The sequence below is a fragment of the Sinohyriopsis cumingii genome, chromosome 8, assembly GCF_028554795.1.
Source record: "Sinohyriopsis cumingii isolate HCF-2022 chromosome 8, ASM2855479v2, whole genome shotgun sequence".
Taxonomy (NCBI): Eukaryota; Metazoa; Mollusca; class Bivalvia; order Unionida; family Unionidae; genus Sinohyriopsis; species Sinohyriopsis cumingii.
The window spans coordinates 116,780,569-116,801,541 of NC_142968.1; the positions used below are offsets into that span (position 1 = coordinate 116,780,569).

The 20,973-nt window shown below is 34.9% G+C and overlaps 1 protein-coding gene across 2 annotated transcripts in view; it reads left to right on the forward strand.

Annotated features, from left to right (window-relative positions):
- The window catches only part of LOC149794471 (ATP-binding cassette sub-family G member 1-like), an 85,442-nt gene that overhangs the window by 34,330 nt on the left and 30,139 nt on the right, over window positions 1-20,973 (forward strand). The window contains exons 3-8 of one of the 2 annotated variants that reach the window (XM_089968712.1): window positions 1,286-1,475; window positions 1,840-1,985; window positions 8,662-8,785; window positions 10,216-10,330; window positions 15,248-15,627; window positions 18,694-18,717. In XM_089968712.1, coding sequence (XP_089824838.1) covers window positions 1,286-1,475; window positions 1,840-1,985; window positions 8,662-8,785; window positions 10,216-10,330; window positions 15,248-15,627; window positions 18,694-18,717 — 979 coding nt within the window. The remainder of the gene's footprint in view (window positions 1-1,285; window positions 1,476-1,839; window positions 1,986-8,661; window positions 8,786-10,215; window positions 10,331-15,247; window positions 15,628-18,693; window positions 18,718-20,973) is intronic. The other variant, XM_089968713.1, reaches the window with a different exon arrangement.

The following is a 20,973-nucleotide window of genomic DNA, read 5'->3' on the forward strand; positions in this document are numbered from 1 at the left end:
TAGTGGTCAAGTTCAGGTTACTCATCCATAAGGTCAGTGACCACTGTGGCTTTAATGGATCAACACTATAGGATGAAGATGCCTTTGCAAGTGTACATAGAGCTGTTTCAGACTAGTTTAGATGTTTTTGATTGACAGTGACATTTTAGACACTTAAATCTTGCTTAAGTGGCAGTTGATTAAGTATTTGTACCTATATGTAATTACAGAAGGTCAGTTAAAATTAATTACAATTTACAATAGTTTCTGTTGTGATCTTTATATGTCTTGTGGTCAGAATACATTGCATGATATCTCTCCATCTAATCGTAACACACTTTCAAGTATGAATACATTGCAAATAAATTTATTTATGACAAACATTTTCAAATTTGTAGTGAAATTTGTTCAGATCACGTGTCCAGCATGGCTATTTTGATCGCTGTCTTGAAAATCTTTTTAATGACAAGTTCCTCTTGTAACATTAGAGGGCAAGATTCCTTACCACTTACTAATAGTACTTACTGGCATCAGTAATAGATTTCTATCTGACACATTGATGGACACAAAGGTGACTGGTTTCTATATGACATATTGATGGACACAAAGGTGACATAAATTTCTGTTTGACACATTTATTGTTGCAAAAGGTGAATCCTGATGTCAGATTGAATAGTTATCAGTTTTAGTTGTATAGGAAGGCAAATGAACCTCAAATCTGATTATAATGAGCTTGAACAAAATAGGCGTTAGATTTATCACACCATGTTTGATACATATAGATAACAATGCTTCACTGACATTACCAATCACTGCTCATGTATATATAAATCATATGCCATTCTGCTAGACAATAAAAATCTTTCACGCAAATTTAAGAAAATAAAACAAAAGGTGTGAGCTGACCAGTGGAATTTCTGTCCCACTGCATGACATCTGTTTCATGATGCACTTCATGATTGTATGTGTGAAAAAAATATCTTAACGACATGATTGGGGTCAAAGCTACATCTCAAATGGATCTTGTTTCTGCACAGTATCTTGAGCCTTGAAGAACACAGATTAATTAAATTTAAGTTTATAGCTTGTCTTTTAGTACATAAAATATCTCGCATGAACTTAAAAAGTTTCAAAATTATCACCAGGAGAGAAAAAGGGTTTCCAATCATTTTTCATCACGCTCAATAAAATGATTGATAAACATACATGTACATACAAAGCTATCCAAACCATTAAGAAGAATTTTTTAAATCATTCATAGAAAATTTTTTAACAATGACCAGTGTTCAAACTATCTGTATTTCAGGACCAAGAATGTGACTGGTGATATATTTGTGAAAGGCAAGGAGAGGGATTTACGTTCCTTCCGGAAATACTCATGTTACATCATGCAGGATGACCATCTTCTGCCTCACCTCAGTGTTGAAGAATCCATGATGTGTTCTGCCAATCTCAAACTGACAGAAGACATGTCTTATGAGGATAAACGCAACCTGGTAGGTTAACTCCAAGTGTTTCAAAAGCATTTTAAAAATTGCTCTTTAATGCTCCGCAGTCACACGCAATAATTCATAAAATTATTTTAAGAAGTAAATAGTCCAGTACAAGACATGATAGATTTGAGGATTTACATTACAAAAGCTTGGAATACTTATAACTGTTGTCACTTTATAGAAATCTTCCTTCGGCATGCCTTTATAGTTTTGTCTAAATCTTGTGTTTTGGCAATGTTTAATGATGATGTGATTTTACTCTTTATTTTATCATAGTGGATAGTCATGAATGTCGGTGAGAAGCCAGTCATTAAGCACAATTTTGTTTGCAAAAATAAATTTCATACTTTATTATTTTGTTTTCCAGGTTGATCAAATTTTGGACACACTTAGTTTGATGGAGACAAAGCAAACTCGTACCAGTAATCTCTCTGGTGGTCAGAGAAAGCGGCTGTCCATCGCACTGGAACTAGTTAACAATCCTCCCATAATGTTCTTTGATGAGCCCACCAGGTATAAACTAATAAAATTCTTTATATGCATTGATGGATACAAATATTCCACTTGAGGGTCAATACTTTGTGTCTGACAGAGTGTCTGGTGCAAAATTCTGACTGAAGTGGATCCTTCTAACTCTGACCCATTAGGTGCAGTCGGTCTGACCTACTGGGTCTTTCTGTTGACTTTGGGATGAGGTGGGGACCACTGGTATACTAATTAAAACACTAAGTCATATTGTAATCTACTGTTTACATCCAGTATACACACTAAGTTCTGTCCACCTCTCCAAATTCTACACTAATGTTTATCTACATTGTTTCTCACTATATCTGTCCACTCAGAATATCTATCACTCCATTATGTCTATTAGGTATCCTTTCTCTTAACCTCCCATTTTGTATATTTCTCTCTGAGTCTTATTTGCAAGTACATCTTAATATCTGCTGTCTCTTTTTCTTCCTCTGTCCTGTTTCTGCATTTCTTTTTGTTTTGTGTCCTTCTTCCTTCTGCTTTCTTCTCTACACTATATCATAATTCTTTCTATATACACATTTCATAATTCTACACCCTTTCCTCACATACAGAATATGATTGGCTAACCATTACTAGATGAATGACAGCTCCCTTCCCCCAGATCATACCATTGCTAAATGGTGCTGAAACAGCAGGAATATGACCCAGTTATCCAGATATGTCATGATGCTGACATTTTACCCAGATTTATCAAAGCCTTCTTGAATCCCAAAAACTTGATATGTTCTCACCCCCAACTTACATTAGTTTCTATGATGCTGACCTAGGTACCCAGATTTATCATTGCTTCTCTCACATCTGTCTCTGAAATTCCAATATTCACACACCCCACATATTACTAGTTAGAAACCAGATATTGGTACTGCAATGTATTTTACTCTTTCCCCACACTAAAATCACTTTTTTTATATGTACTAAGAATCACTTTGGTCATATAACCAACATGGATGCATAGTGAAGGATTATTATTTGAACATTCCTTGAAAATATTTGATACATGAAGTCAAAATGGCATTTTGTAAAAAATTGATGCAACTTTAAAACCGTAAAACACCCATGTTAATTTTTTTTTACTTTTAAGATAGAGCATAAAAGTTGCAGTTTACACAGACAAATTTAGGTAATTGGGGTAATGGCAATACACAACATTCAAAGTTACACTGACAAATGTAGGTAATTGAGGTAATGGCAATACACAGCATTCAGAGTTACATTGACAAGTGAAGGTAATTGGGATAATGGCAATACACAGCATTCAAAGTCACACTAACAAATTTATGTAATAGGGATAATGGCAATACACAGATTCAGGTTACACTGACATAGGTAATTGGGGTAATGGCAATACACAGCATTCAAAGTTACACTGACAAATTTAGTTAATTGGGATAATGGCTATACACAGCATTCAGAGTTACACTAACAAATGTAGGCAATTGAGGTAATGCAATACACAGCATTCAGAGTTACAAGTGACAAGTAGATAATTGGGGTAATGGCAAAACATGCCATTCAGAGTTACACTGAAAAATGTAGGTCATTGAGGTTATGACAATACACAGCAATCAAAGTCACACTAACAAATTTAAGTAATTGAGGTAATTTCAGTACACAACATTCAGAGTTAAACTGACAAATTTAGGTAAGTGGGGTAATGGCAATGCACAGCATTCAAAGTTAACTGACAAATGTAGGTCATTGAGGTAATGGCAATACACAGCATACAGAGTTACACTGATAAATTTAGGTATTTGGGGTAATGGCAATACACATCATTCAGAGTTACAGTGACATGTAGATAATTGGGGGTGGCCCCAAGTGGCCGAGTGGACTAAAGCGCTCACCGTTCCGGATCACTGCCATCTCACCTCTGTCTGCATGGGTTCCGTTCGAGTCCAAGGCTCAGCTAGCGTAGGTATGTGGGAAAGCCTGCCAGTAGCTTCTTGTGTGTCGGTGGTTCTTCCCTGGGTTCTTCCTCCGCCAGTTATACTGGCTGCCATGTATAGCTTATCTTGTGCTGCAAAATGGCGTTAAACCCAAGAACAACAACAACAACAAGATAATTGGGGTAATGGCAGAACATGCCATTCAAAGTTACATGACAAATGTAGGTCATTGAGGTTATGGCAATACACAGCATTCAAAGTCACACTAACAAATTTAGATAATTGAGGTAATGGCAATACACAGCATTCATAGTTACACTGACATGTAGATAATTTGGGTAATGGCAAAACATGCCATTCAAAGTTACACTGACAGATGAAAGTCATTGAGGTTATGGCAATACACAGCATTCAAAGTTACACTGACAAATTGAGGCAATGGCAATACACAGCATTCAGAGTTACACTGACATGTAGATAATTTGGGTAATGGTAAAACATGCCATTCAAAGTTACACTGACAGATGAAAGTCATTGAGGTTATGGCAATACACAGCATTCAAAGTTACACTGACAAATTGAGGCAATGGCAATACACAGCATTCAGAGTTACACTGACATGTAGATAATTTGGGTAATGGTAAAACATGCCATTCAAAGTTACACTGACAGATGAAAGTCATTGAGGTTATGGCAATACACAGCATTCAAAGTTACACTGACAAATTGAGGCAATGGCAATACACAGCATTCAGAGTTATACTGACATGTAGATAATTTGGGTAATGGTAAAACATGCCATTCAAAGTTACACTGACAGATGAAAGTCATTGAGGTTATGGCAATACACAGCATTCAAAGTTACACTGACAAATTGAGGCAATGGCAATACACAGCATTCAGAGTTACACTGACATGTAGATAATTTGGGTAATGGTAAAACATGCCATTCAAAGTTACACTGACAAATGAAGGTCATTTAGGTTATGACAATACACAGCATTCAAAGTTACACTGACAAATTTAGGTAATTGAGGTAATGGCAATACACAGCATGCAAATTGTTTACCAAAGATAGCTTATACACTAATAAAGTTGTTAATAGGTCATAAAACATTTATTTCAGTTTTTTTCCATGCTTAAAAAGTAAATCATGATATAATCCTTAATTCAACTTTGAACTAGAATTGATCGATGTGCTGTGTTCATTTTAACTTTGTAGACATGAACTGTGTCTCCATTGCAATGGCTTCCACCCCCCCACCCCCGTCTCATAATACATCTGTTTATATGTAATACATGAGGATGTATCTGTTACAACGGCCCTCTCTCTGTCCATATATATCTATTTGTATGTAATACATGGGGATATAGTTACTGCAGTGGCTTCTTTCTGTCCATGATAATCTGTTTGTGAACATTGTCTTTTCTGTAGAATAATTATCCAGCCATTTCAGGATATCAACCAGGCTTGGTATAACTGTCAAGCAAGTTGCATAGAGGTACATGTTGACTCTTGGAATTATTCCAAATTCAACATTTATTATGTTACCATGGAAAGAAAATGTTTGCATAATTAGTACATAAATGAGGATACTTGTCTATAAGTTGCATAGAAATCAAGGGTATTTGACCATAGGGGGCTGTGTTGTTGTTGTTGTAGGGTTTAATGCCATATTTCAGCACAGGATAGGCTATACATGGCGGCCAGTGTAAATGGTGGAGGAAGAACCCATGAAAACCCTGGAAAGAACCAATTACCCATGAGAAGCTACTGGCAAGCTTTCTCACATACCCACATTGACCAAACACGAGACTCGAACCCACACAGACAGGTGAAATATCAGTGATCCATAATGGTGAGCTCTTTAGACCACTCGGGGCTGTGTACTAACATAGTCTGCAGACAAATTTCGAGTGTTGGACCGTTGTATACTTTTAATAGGAGTCTTTTACTTAAGTTGGGAATCAGACGAGCATGTAATCTATTGACGAGTCCTGTTTCTGTTAACTCAGTAATCATAAATATGCTTTTTTAAAAGCCATTGTGGATATATTATGGTTCCCTCCATCTGTCCATAACCACTTCATCTAAACTGATGGATGAAAATGCATCTAACCTGGTACATAGGTTGCCCATGCAGTAATCCATATGCAAGAAGGTTTCATCACCTGGGTTCCCAAGGGGGGTTCATAGGTCAAAGATGCAAAAATTACAATCACAGTGCCATTTTTACAGCTCTTTTAAAACCAAACTTTGCACCAGCATTCATAAAAGGAAGATACATAATGTGTTACTGGTTGGTTTACAACCCCTGGGTCATGATATGGGGGTGGGGGTGGTAGTTGACAAGTAATAGAGTTTGAAAGTTGGGGATTGGTCATGGCAAGTCAGTGAAGTACCAGTTAGTGTTGTCCCAGTGGTGACCCTGCAAGATGGGAGTCATCATTGGCAGGTAAGTGTCAGCTGATCCACTCAGTCCCATTAACATTGATTTGTGTCAACACATAATTTACGGTGATACCAGTGACACGCTCATATTGATGTGTTTTTTTAAATAAAAGACGTCTTACAACGTATAGATGATCCGTTATGAAAATTTTACCAATCTATAATCAGACAGTCAACATGGCCACCATATTGGGCATCCTGGCAATCTTGTTTTCACTACTTCTGGATGGATGGTCATATAAATGTATTCTTTTTACTAAAAGAATTTTTTATGACCATATGATTTTTGGGTATCTGATTTGACCAGAAGTATGCATCTAAAACTGTCAAAAGAATCTAATATTTGATTATCATGGAAACAAGTTCTCCATTTGATAAATTAGTAGCAGCATGGAAATAACTGATTTTGAATCCATTCATGAAATTCATTTGAAATTTGTTCCATTTTTTAAAAAAAAATCATTCATCAACTAGTTTACATTTGCACTCTATTTTCTTTCAGTGGACCTCATCATTTCTCTAATATTCATTCTGTATTTTGTTTGCATTCATTCTGAAGTCAATCTGCATCCATTGCTCGATCACTCTACACTTTATTTCACTGGTCAAATTAAGAGTTTCAGAGCTGTGGTGAAAATGCAATGTTGATGTGACCATCTGTACTAAAGTCTTGTTAGCTAGAATTTTAAGAAGGCCATCAACATGGGCATTGTAGCAGTTATCATTAAAATGTTAAACCTGCTCATCCTGCACAAATAATAAAACACTTGGGTGGTCTTATGTGAAAATGACCTGACATTCAACATTGCCGCCATGTTAGCCATGTAGAAAATCTTTTATTCCTTCTTCATAAATGGTGTCATATCAATATAGGGTGTTCAGTAAAAACTTGGTATATTGGTCTTCAATGCAAATGGTACAGATATGACATGCACACATACCCCACACCCCAGTATTACTGCTGTGGCAGTTATCAAGAAAATCTTGTTATTACAAACTGACGGTTGTATTGACATTGGGATTTTGCAGCCATCTTGAAAAATCGCCTTATGGCTGCTCTTGTGTGAATGGTTGTATTAAAAATGACATTTCATTAAATCACTATAACAATATGGAGCAGGTCCTCAAAGAAAATGGTACTGATCTGATGACTTATGTGGCAACCATGGTAGCCATCTATCAAAATCATGTTATTACTTTTGCAAAAATCATGGCACTGATGTTGGGTTTTCACTAAAACACTGTTCTGCTGTATTATTAGTCCTGAATGAAAGTGATGCAGATCTCAAAATCAACATGGCTGTCCTATTATAAACAAGTTTTAAAACGAGACCTGCTTGATGTTGGGATTAAATCATAGTTCACTGTTTTCTTTACTTCATTGTGCTTTTATGAATTGTACATATAAAACTTACTGTTGAGAAGACTTTGTATTTTGTTGTTGTTCAGTAAAAAAATTGATAGGATTCGGACATGTATTTCAAGGTCAAAGGTCCTTACTCACGGTTTTAGTTAGTGATGGCTTGTGAGCATGATAACACAAGTACGAATGGATTTTTCTCAAACCTAGCTGTGGATATATCTGAAGATTATCTTAAATAATGCCACTTGAGTAACTAAATGGTCTTTTTTGTTTTTTTTATTTTTTTTGTGGAAATATTAATAATGGATATAGCCATTGAAGTGTGAGTTACTTTGAGTGAAACCATTTTCAGATCATTGCATGATCTTGAACTCGTTTGATGTAGATGACCTAATTAAATCTTCACACCATTACGGCAGTTTTCAGGGGTTTTTTGGGACATTTTGTGTATGTCTTAAAGGACAGTACTTCTAGTTGGAATTCGCTACCATTTGAAGCAGAATCTTGATTGGCATGCTTGTATTTTAATGTGAATGACCTAATTAGATGTTCAAGCAATAGTAACAATTTTTTTAAAAAAGTCAACATTATTTTTAATATATTGAACCTCTAACTTTTTGTCTGGAATGCATATTTTCCAAACACAACTCCGCTATAGCTTTGTTCCAGTACAGGACCCTCTGTAACTGTGACTCTTTCTGGTAAACTTGTTGCCATCTTTCAGTGTTCTGGACATTGCCTCATATTTCCAGTTGCATAATTATGCAAGAGTGGCAATTGAGTGCATAGCTATTGTAACAATTTTTTAAAATTTGAACATTATTTTAAATATGTGAAACTCTTGTACCTGCAATGCATGCTTTGCAAGCACAAATTTTGTTGAACTTTTTCTTTCAGTACTGAACTCTCTTTAACTCTGTCACTCTTTCTAGTAAACTTATTGTCATCTTTCAGTGGTCTGGACAGTGCTTCTTGCTTCCAGTGTGTATCTTTACTCAAGACTCTGGCAGCCGGAGGCAGAGCTATCATATGTACTATCCACCAGCCAAGTGCCAAGCTCTTTGAGATGTTTGATCATGTGAGTCAATGTACAACTTGACTATTGACAATAACTATCATCAGCTGGAAATTATTATTCCTTTTAATTGGTTTGAACACGCATATATTTCTTTCAGTGAAATGACCGATTTATCAACTAGAATTTTTGCAATTTGATAAAAATTTAATTCTGCACCATTCCCACCATTTCAGACTCAATAACAGCACACATATTTCAGTAGGAGGTGGAGGTGGGGGTAAATGAATGATTAATTGATCATCAAGCAGCAGAAACCTTTGATTGATCTAGAAATTTTATCTGATCAAGATATTGAACTATCTAATTTCATTTTACATAGCACAAACACAGGCTGTTATACTTTCATTGTCTACTATTTACGGACCAACCATTTTATTTTTAGGAAAGTGTGGTAGGTGATTTTGTTTTGTTTTTTAAATGTTACATCCACAAATAGTTTTAACAAAATATTCTTGCTCACATTGGTTGATAAATTACCAAATTATATCCATTATATTAATTGGAAAAAATTATCTTGAGGCAAAAGATAAAAAATGACCCTGGTTAGAAATAAAATTCAGCCTGTTACCCTCCAAAATTAAGTGGTTGTCTCCTATGTGGCACAAATCATTCCAGTCCAAATATTGGACTCATCTGATAATGTGATTGTCAGGTAAGCATTTGAGACTTAAAATACTGTAAATTCAGTACTTTTTTATATTTCTTAGTTGCAACAAACAACAGATTTTAATACCCAGTGAACAATGAACCTTCTGTGGAAACAATAGGACTATTTCCCCAACCTGTGGATTTAAGTACCAGTGGAATCCTACAATGAAAATAATAGGACCATTTCTCCAATATGGATTTGAATACCAATGGAGTATATTACAAAACCATAAAAATGTATGCCTATTAAAAAATGGTGACTTCGCTATATTGCATACAGTAACTTTGAAATAGTCATCACTGGCAGCAACCTGTCTCGTCTTTGTTTTTGCTTGCAAATAGCAAGAGATAGTTGGTACTTGTGGGAATGGCAGCTGCAGTGTTACAGTCATGCATATTTTCATTTTATGTTAGTCCTTTTTTTCAAAAGTTTAGGGAATTAATCGCTACCAATTCCATAAACCAGGATTAAGTGTGCATTGCTTAATGATTGCTGGTCTTTGACAACACATCAGCTTTAGGGAGTCAATCTCAACTTATTCCATAAAATAGGATTGAGTGTAAGTTATTTAATGATTGATGGGTCTTTGACAACACATCATCACAAGGAAAACCACCATTGCTGAGGCAGCTGTACTCCTTTCCCAGAGACAAACAGTGACAGGTGACCTGATGTGGTCAGGATTTGAACCAGCAACAAGCTGATCATGAGTCTGGTATACTAACCACTGAACCACCACATCCTCCAATTAATATAACTGTTGAATCTTGTTTCTTTTCAGCTGTACATGTTGGTTGAAGGACAGTGTATTTACAGAGGACCACTCACTAGTTTACTGCCATACTGCAGGTCCCAGGAGCTGCATTGTCCTCCCTACCATAATCCTGCTGACTATGGTGAGTTGCTTCCCTTGTTTTGGCCATTTTTGGCAGTTTTCATCTCACCTCATTTGTGAAATGCATCCTTTTTTTGGTACTTTATGAAGTGATCAAAGAATGTATCTATTTCAAAATTTATGTGATCTAGGAGGTGGGGGGATTCAAATGTCCTTTGATGTGAGCACCAGACTTGATGAATAATTGAAATGCTAGTTATATACATACTTTTAATTTTGTTCAAAAGTTATTTGCTGAAAAATGATGCATTTTCTTGGCAAGAAGGTTTTCTCAAACAAATGGGGGGGGGGACAGGAGACTCTTACCTTCTCCCAATACGATTTTTGTAACTCATTAAGCACGTTCCCAATTATAAATGTTTATCCTTAGGTCAGACTTCACTCATCCAACTCAAAATTCTGTTAGTTTCACCTGGGAAAGCACCATATTATGCTTTTAAAAAAAAAACATTTTTTTTTTTACAAAATGAAAGGTTTATGTGATACTTTTTGGTTTTGTTTAGCCGTATTGGTCATAGACCAGAAGAGCTATTTATTTCAATAAAGGTACTTAACTCTAGACTCTTTACGTGTACATTATAAACTGATGTTTAAATAAGGTACTTAACTCTTGGCTTGAAAGTTCTGCCAGGAGATTTCAGTTTCATGTTTTCCATTATTTTGAAGATTTCAGAGAAGTTTGGTTTTCAATATTTGTCTTTTTATAATTTTATTACTTAAAAGCATTATTATTTGTTCTTAAAAGATTGCAAAATTGTACTTAGTAAATGTAAAGCAGCTATTATTTTGAATTAAACTAAATTCACTGTTAGCAGATGGCAGACAAGTTTGTGGCCATTGAGATTTGCAGGTCTGTTACTACTATATTAAAAAAAAATTATATATACAATGCAGATGTTTAATTTGGCAGATTTTATCCTCACACTAACCTTGGTGAAAAAAATAAATATGAAAATGTCATTTTGCCTCAAACACTGTCATTTGAAAATTATCACATGTTCTTTGAGTAATGAGAGAGTACTTTCATTCTCACCCAACACATGTGTTGAATGGAGAATAAATTACCGTTTTTCAAGCATTAAATTAGATCTAATCTAGAAAAACCCAATATTAGCTATTATATGCTGGTGTTTTTGTCTTGCCTGTAAAGCATTTGGGAGACATGGGTACACACATGCCATAAGACTAAGCATATTGTGTTTTGCATCAGTGGCATAGGGTACAAATTGTTTGGATATTATTTATATTTGTACCTTGGTATCGGGCAACTACAAAAGTATATTGTAGAAAAGAAACATAGTAATACTGTTTCCCACATGACATGTCAGTTGTTGTTGTTTTCATTGCTTCAGCCAGAATGATCTGTTCAGAATATACACCAAGTCCCACAAAGAAAGATATATAATGTACTAAATGTGGCACATTTAAAATCAGTAAGGTGTAATAATTACATTTTAATCTGGTACCGATGTGGCAGCATAGCATCAAATGTCAGAACCACTCAGTGATTATTTTATAAAAATTAACATGAACTCTTCTGCGGTTACATTATATCTTTATACTCAGCCTGTCAGATTATCCCTAATCTCCAAATCCCATATATGGAGAAACTAAGTACTTGTGTACTCCTAGTTGAAGCAAAGCTTGGCATGCATCAGAATTGTAATAGCCTTGATAGAAATATGCAACGACTTTGAGTAACATACTGTAATAACTTGCACCCATGTTTTTTACCTTCTTTAAAGACTAGAAGAAAAAAGGTGTAAAGTTAGTGATTTTGGTAAAGGTAATATACTTCCAGTCAATCGTTTGCATTTGAAAACAACGGAAAGTTTTGCCAAGAGGTACATAAAAAAATAATTGGTAACAGATTTACTTTTCTCGGTTTCATGCTTAGACCATAAAAGTGATAAAAGTGATCACAGATCTGATTACAGTGAACAACCTGATAGAATCCAGAAACGCTGATTACAGTGAACAACCTGATAAAACCCACAAATGCTGATTACAGTGAACAACCTGATAAAACCCACAAACACTGAGATGAAGGTCAAACAGAAAGTGAACTTAAGATAAAGAGCTGGATTCCAGAAATGGTGGATCCAAAAAGAAAAAACTATTTGCACTCTTTTTGGAGGCTTCAAAGAGGAGAAATATGAATAAATTAGTGTATTTGGTATTTCATACAAATAGCTCACCCTGCATAGTAGAGATCTACATTACTAACCGTGGCATCAGCATCCGCACATATAAAAGTTGTCACTTATGTATGGTCTTGCTGAATCCCAACCATTTAATTTTCCTAGGTCCTAGACAACAGTTAGGGACAGTTTTCATAGTGTCCAGCCCCTGGGGTATGGCTGAAGGGACATGCATATACATTAGTTCTATATGCTTGGTACAGATGGAGTGATTAATGGGTATATCAGTGTGTCAGTAATTTTTCCATATCAATACAGGAGGTGAAGAATCCATATGAAATGATACTTACCCTCTAAAAGGTATTATTCCCTTAGTCATTTGCCTTTTTTATTCTTTAAATTGAGAATTCACCTGAGACAGCCATAGCAGGCACATGCACTTATTTATGTCAGCAGCAAAGAAGAACTCCTGAATGACCCACTCGCCTTCTACAAATTAGGCAATGCAAGGTGACTAACTTGATTGGTTTGAAATCTGCCCCCACCCCTCGTCAATTCCGTGCTGATTTTTTTATCCTATCAACATGCTTAGCCAGTGATAATATACATCAACATAAAGACATTCCATATTTGTTCATCAAGTATGATTTTAGTACTTTATTACTTTACTGATCATATAATAACCACTTTTATGTAAAGTTTTGCTATTGCTTACTGAATATGAGTTACACTTCCGGTATCATGCAGTGAAATATGTTATCTTCAGTACCGATTGATGGTTATTTTTTGTTCAAGACCAGAGAAAAACAATGAAAAATTAAACTTACTGTGGCTTGTGTTCAGTCTCAAGCATTTTTAATGCCAGAATCATCCACTAGGTGATTGTATGGATATTTGTCATCATTACTACAAATAGGTCACTGTGCCCTACATTTAATATTCTACAAGCTTATATTTTTGCACTGAGCTGATGACCTAATAGGTTTTGTACCTTCTGTATAATAATGTTATAACTTGAATCAAAAGAAGTTGGTAAAAGGATGCATTTTGATGAATATAACATCAGCATCATAAAAGTGGGTTACTGTGACCAATATGTCATGTTTCACCAACTTTGGTTGAATTTTGTGCTTTTAGTTTTATTGCTAGAATTATTAAACTAACTGGTCTTATTCATTTTTTGGTACCTTGCCCATACAACCTCAGCCCATATTTCACATTTTACTGGCTTGAGCTCATGCTCTGTATTTCGTTCATGTTTCCATGATATGTGCATGCTATCCTATCTAGAATCATGAAACTTGGTCAGAAGATGCACCTTGAAGAACACTACTCACTTAATATTATTTCAAGGTTATTATGGCCCATAGTTGATACTTCATTAAACTGATTACATGTTGGGTTTGTTTTACATTTTTCAGGCACTGTTCATTCTAGAGTTGTGAAATTGATTATATGCATCTTTGTTACTACCTTACATTACAGCAAAGAAGGCCATCATGACATTTCATCTTTACTGCTATGGTTAGGTTTGTGTGTTTACAACCACATGAGCTTTGATTTACTACATGTATGCTGTCTTACTTAGAATCATGAAGCTTGGTGAGTGGATACATGATAAAGCTTGGTGAGTGGATACATGATGAAGCTTGGTGAGTGGATACATCTTGATAAGTTCAACATTCACTGCAAAAAGAGGTCTCTCTCTTTGGCCTATATTATGCATGTTTCAGTGACTTTGTTGAGATTTTGTGCTCCAAGTTAATTTATTTGATACTCTTTACATTTCAATCTTGAAACTTGACCCCTGTCCCCTGGCTCACTTTTCTAAATGAAAGGGGCCAGTTGACCTTCCTTTTTTGAAACCTTGCTGACATATGGAGCTTTTTTATGCAGCTCAGTTTCTCTGATGTCATTACATGTGTAGTCATGCAGCTTGAGGATTATACTCAGAACAGCCAAAATGTGATCACAGCGACCTGTTTTTCATACTAAATTAACTTTGGGATGTATTTGAAATATGCCTTGATGGAACAGGTGACATATATCGTTCTGCCAAATTTCTTCTTGAAATTAGGAGACACCAAAATAAAGTCCTTTTTCCATTGCTGCCTGTCCTGCTTGATAAGAAACAAACATGTGATGTTATATATACAAAAAGGTTGATTATCCTCACCCAATCACCATTTGTCAGGACAAGGGGCAAAAAGGATTTTTGTTTTGGAGGGATTTCAGTCTTTCATTGCTTATGGCACAGTATCCATTCCCTTCTACCAGATACGGTTTGTGTTACTAATAATATTACTGCATAATGGTCACACTAATGGCCTTTCATAACAGTTTTATGTGTAAAGTGAGGCAACTCAAAATTAGGTAAACAGTAAGTGAGTCAACTCAAATAATTGGCCTACTAGTAGCTACATTTATCTCCCTTGGATGTGTTAATACTTGAATCAATCATAAGAACACCTTTTAAAAGGTAATAATAGTAAATGCTAAAATGGCTTAAAGAAAATTAAGCAGAATAACACTAGTAACAAGGAGCATGAATAGCATCAGATCTACTGTAAATTAATATCTTTTAACCATCAAGCCATTTGTATTTGCAGTACTTTGATTCAAGCTCTGTTGAAGCTCAGTAAGCCCAATTCATACCTACTGAAACAAAGGAACTTTTCAAAAACTGAGCTCAAGTTTGAATCCTATTCTAACACAATTTCCAGAGTAATAGAACTGGATTGCTTAAGTCGTTAATTTATTTTCTCTTTAATTTCTAGTGATGGAGGTTGCAGTTGGAGAGTATGGGGAGGACAAAATACATAAGTTGATAAAAGCTGTTGAAATAGGGGAATGTGACCGTCAGTTGGGGCTCATAACCCGCCAGGGACAGGGTATATCACGACAAAACAGTCATATTAGCCACAATGGTTTACAAAGCCTGGTTAACTGTAATGCAAATCATGGCAGCTGTAATATTCCTGCAACAGCAACTGAAGATTGTGATGGATATCATACATGCGGGAATCCACTGTTGGAAGAGAGAAGAAGTCTGATGTCGGAGCAGAATGGGCAGGGATATGTCAATGGGCACGTGCCTGGAGATGAACGTCTAAGGGTACCAAATGGCAGTTGTCTACCTTGTCAAAATAGATCAAAGGTAATGTGCATGTATATTATACAAATTAGTGTGACATGCTTGTAAGTCTGGCCCAGCTGAAAGGCCCAGGTCTGTTGCCACAATCAGGACTGGTCTGTGCAATTTGTTCCACTAGAATAATAAACATGTATAACATAGATCCTGATCTGTTGCCACAATCAGGACTGGTCTGTACAATTTGTTCCACTAGAATAATAAACATGTATAACATAGATCCTGATCTTTTGCCACAATCAGGACTGGTCTGTGCAATTTGTTCCGAGTTTCACTAGAATACAAAAAATGTATAACATAGATCCTGATCTGTTGGCATATTCTGCAATGGAGGATCAGGGTCAATTTTATTCTAGTTGGCGCTAACTTTTATGCAAGTATATATGGTAAATATACTGGTATAGTAAGTAAGATAAACATATTTTATTTAGCTATTGTTGTGAAATGTGGAAGACAGTATAATAGAACATCATTTCTGAAAATACATAATGACTTGAACCAATAGAGGAAAATATGTAATGTTGAAAAAATGAACTTTAAAATTTTAATTTGTACCTCCATTTGTTTTTGTTGCATATTGGACAGTTAGGTCATCAGTAATTTAAATGGATCATTTCTAGTATTATGACAGTTATTTGTATTTAAAAGAAAATGGCACAAGGATTAGATTGTTCCATGTGCCAGTTCTGTGTGTTTTTTTTCATTAGTTGTTTACAGCAAATAATCCTAAGCCAATGTGAAATTTCTCTTTTGAGTTTAGCTAGAAGGTGATTTTAATCAATTAAGAATGGCCATTTGTAACTTCGGCCACAAAACTACTTCCTCTTTGATACAGTTTTGAAGTCAACTAGGAAGTACCGATTAAAAATGATTGGTAATTACATTTTAAATTTCTGATACTGTAAGTTACAAAATGAAAGTGAGTACAAAATTTTAACTAAAATTTGCTAAAATATGTTGTGTTAAAGTATCTCAAATATGGCATCTTTGTGGGACGTAGGATGACCTTTCTGACTGATGAGATTCTGTAGTATCAACAGTTTTTAAATTTCATGTTCAAGTTTTGCATTAGAGTTATCCATTTAAGTTCAGGTTTTTGCAAGACGGATGCAATGAGGATGTATCAACAAATGGACAGGTAAGAGAGACACCAGTCATCCAAAACACTTGTTATGTATGTGTGTGTGATTTGGATTTTTAATGTAGCTTTAACAATTTTTCAGTCATATCACTACAATGTCTGCAGTATGGCAGTTTATAGCTATGTCTAGCACTGGGGCATCATGCTGAAGACATGTAGCATGATGTCCCTTACAGTCACATTATCCTGACACCTGGCCGAACAGTCCTAAACCAACTTCTTAATGCTGAGCGCCAAGCCACATGTCATGTATGAAGCATCATTTATTTGCAAATGCTTTATGTTGCCAACATACTGTATTCATTTTATTCATACAAATTTAACAGCACTAGTATATTATGATTTATATTTTTTCTTTGTGTCATGTAGTGTCATTCAGTGAGTTTTATGTCATCCAGCTTGTGGCATGATTCTTTCATTTAGTGGGTCTCAGAATAATGTTTAATAGACAGGAGTCTCTGTCATGTAACTTGTGTATTATGTCATTTAGTGAGTCTCATAACAGTTACGTTTGATGAACAGGATTCTGTATGATGTAACTTGGTGTATTGTATCATTCAGTGAGTCTCAGAAGAGTAATGTTTAATAGACAGGAGTCTCTGTCATGTAACTTGTGTATTATGTCATTTAGTGAGTCTCATAACAGTTACGTTTGATGAACAGGATTCTGTATGATGTAACTTGGTGTATTGTATCATTCAGTGAGTCTCAGAAGAGTAATGTTTAATAGACAGGAGTCTCTGCCATGTAACTTGGGTATTATATCATTCAATGAGTTTCAGAATGGGCAATTTTCAGGGACAGGAATCTTTGATTTTGCTAATTTTGTAACTTTGCAGTATTATCAATACTGGATACAGTGCCAGCATTTTTATAAGGTGTCAAATTTGTATGACGTGCAATATATCAGATAAAATTTTATGAAAATTGATAAATAAAGGTTCTGCCATGAGTATTGGTAAAATATATCAAGTTGATGTATAAATAGTACTACATGCTGTGACAAATAACAAGCTTTTTCATGAGAGTTCATAAAATATATCAAGCAAGTTGATGTATAAATAGTACTACGTGTTGTGACAAATAGAAGCTCTTTCAAGAGAGTTTATAAAATATATCAAGCAAGTTAGTGTATAAATAGTACTGTGTGTTGTGACAAATAGAAGCTGTTTCAAGAGAGTTTATAAAATATATCAAGCAAGTTAGTGTATAAATAGTACTGTGTGTTGTGACAAATAGAAACTGTTTCAAGAGAGTTTATAAAATATATCATGCAAGTTAGTGTATAAATAGTACTGTGTGTTGTGACAAAAAGAAGCTCTTTCAAGAGAGTTTGTAAAATACATCAAGCAAGTTGATGTATAATTAGTACTACGTGTTGTGACAAATAGAAGCTCTTTCAAGAGAGTTTATAAAATATATCAAGCAAGTTAGTGTATAAATAGTACTATGTGTTGTGACAAATAGAAGCTCTTTCAAGAGAGTTTATAAAATAAGCAAGTTAGTGTATATATAGTACTATGTGTTGTGACAAATAGAAGCTCTTTCATGAGAGTTTGTAAAATATATCAAGCAAGTTAGAGTATAAATAGTACTATGTGCTGTGACAAATAGAAGCTCTTTCAAGAGAGTTTATAAAATATATCAAGCAAGTTAGTACTACATGCTTTGAGTAACCTTGCAGTCAGTTGCATTTATTTGTCAAACAGTTTCATAACTTTCATCTGCAATGAAAATGGTATTTTGACTTCTGAAAAACCACATAAATGTTAAGGTTGTATTACTCAGTGATGTTGCTTAGTCATTTTGCTAGGAGTTACAATCAGTATGACAAATATATGACATGCTTGTATAACACATACACTTGTGCAATCTGTGATCAATTCAACTCCTACCTTTCTTGACTTATTTCCTTCATTTTGCTTCCACAGTCTGCAGAGTCCAGCTATATGGAGGTTTGTACTCAGTGCCATTTGCTATGCTTTTTGCTGTACCTTTTGTTTTAGAGCAAAAATGATATATTAATGCTGATGTTGGTGGTGGCGACAGCATGAACAAAGTTTAAATTTGTTGTGCAATTCTGTAACGCTAGCAAAGGTGAGACACAAGAGTTCCTTTAAAATAACATTTATTTGATGAGTGACCAACAAGTCACTTATCTGCTGTCAGTTATATATTTTACACTGTATAACACATTTGGCATCAGTAATTTACCTTAATTGCTATTAAACAGTAATGATCCAACTTCAAACCACATAATCCATGTCTGATTTTCAAGATTTCATGAGTGATACAACTTGATACATCTAAAGACCTCCTCATAAATAGACCAGCGTAGAGAATAGGATGCCCATACACTCGTAGTAGCATATCCACAGATTGAAATATTGATAAAATTATATTTTCTGCGAAGCCATAAAGTTGCATAAATTTACTGTAATTAAGAAGATTGACAGTACATGGTCAAAAAATGCTAAATTTGAGATTGTTGTAACAAGCTTTATTGTACTGTCCTTAAGGGCATAGTTGATATTAATATGCTTGCTTTCTTGATGTGACAATCCCTGCCCTACCCCCCCCCCCATTTGAGGAGATTTATAGTATTACACATGTCTGTTTAATGTCACATATGGAGCTGCAATGAGTTAGTAATAAGGATTTTACAAAGGTGTTTGTTCTAATCCTGCCAAGACCAAACTGGGTTGTATTCCATGGCATTTTCATGGGTGAGTCACATTGCTCCAATGTCTTCAGCAAGATATTACCATTCCTGTGCTGGTGTGCCATTAATATTGAACCAGCGATAAACATCACCTAAGGTCTTATAACATTCTATCCATCACAAACTTTTGTTTTTGCTGTTTATATTTTGAAGAACTTAATGGCAACCAAATTTTTGGTGTAAGGCTTTGCATTGAGAAAACTTAAGCCAAGCTTGATTGTCACTATTTTTTCTGACAAAACTTAATGGACATTTTTGATGCAATTTGATCTGGAAGTTGCCTTTTTATGGATTATGTTGGCAGGGCATCCATGCCATGAGACATTTCTAATTTTTATTTGTAGTGGAATCAAATGTGCTTTGCTGAATATAAGAGAGTGGCAGTATAGTGTTTATGTAAGAGAGCAGCAGTGTAGTATTTATGGAAGACGGTGGCAGTGTAGTGTTTGTGTAAGAGGGTGGCAATGTAGTGTTTAATTCATGGCTACTAAATTAGATCCTATATGCATGAAATTTCAGCTGCTTATCCCTTTTTCATTTTCTGTTTTTATTCAAGAACAAGTAATTCAGAATATTTTTTGTCACAAAGAATGGGTCACAGAATATAATTATTGATATATAAGCATTGGTTGTTTCTGCCAAAGTATTCAGCCTTAGCTCAGACATTTGTCATCTAAGCAGAAATATTTTGAAATGTAATTGTAAACATAATAATTAATACACAGGTTGCAAAGTTTTAAGTTTGTTTATTTAGATATTTTATCTGGCCTGAATTACACCAACAAAACTGAAGTGAGAATCCTGTGATCTGTTTGGTTGAAATTTTAGTTTAACTTGAATTTGACCTATCAAATGTCTTCAGTTTACACTTAAGATGAAATGTGTGCTGGTGAAATTGAGGTCAGTTCTTTGTCCTAAGATATTCAGTGTATCCATAAAAAGGCACAGCGTATCAATCTTATGATAAATGTCAGAGTTTTGGAATGATCTAAAATACACAATTGTTGTTAAATTATTTTATTCTGTGATATTGTGCATTTTAAACAGCAGATCTGGGTTATGCTGTTATCAGTTATGTCTATATTATACAATATGTAATGGCAGATCTGGGTAATGCTGTTCAGTTACATCCATATATATTATGCAACAGCATGTCAGGGTAATGCTTTTATAGGTATGTCCATATTATACATTATGTAATATCAGACCTAGTTAATATTACATATTTACAATATTTGTTGTACATTATGTAAAAGCAGATCTGGTAATACGTGTATTAACATTTATGTCCATATCATGTAAGTGCAGATGTGGTAATGCTTTTATTGGCATGTCCATATTATACATTATGCAGGTCCAGGTAATGCTGTTTACAGTTAAACAGTGTTGTACATTATGTAATGTCGGAACTAGGATACACTGTTCACAGTTGTGTCTGTACCATACATTTTGTCATGTCAGAAGTGGGATACACTGCTCACGGTTGTGT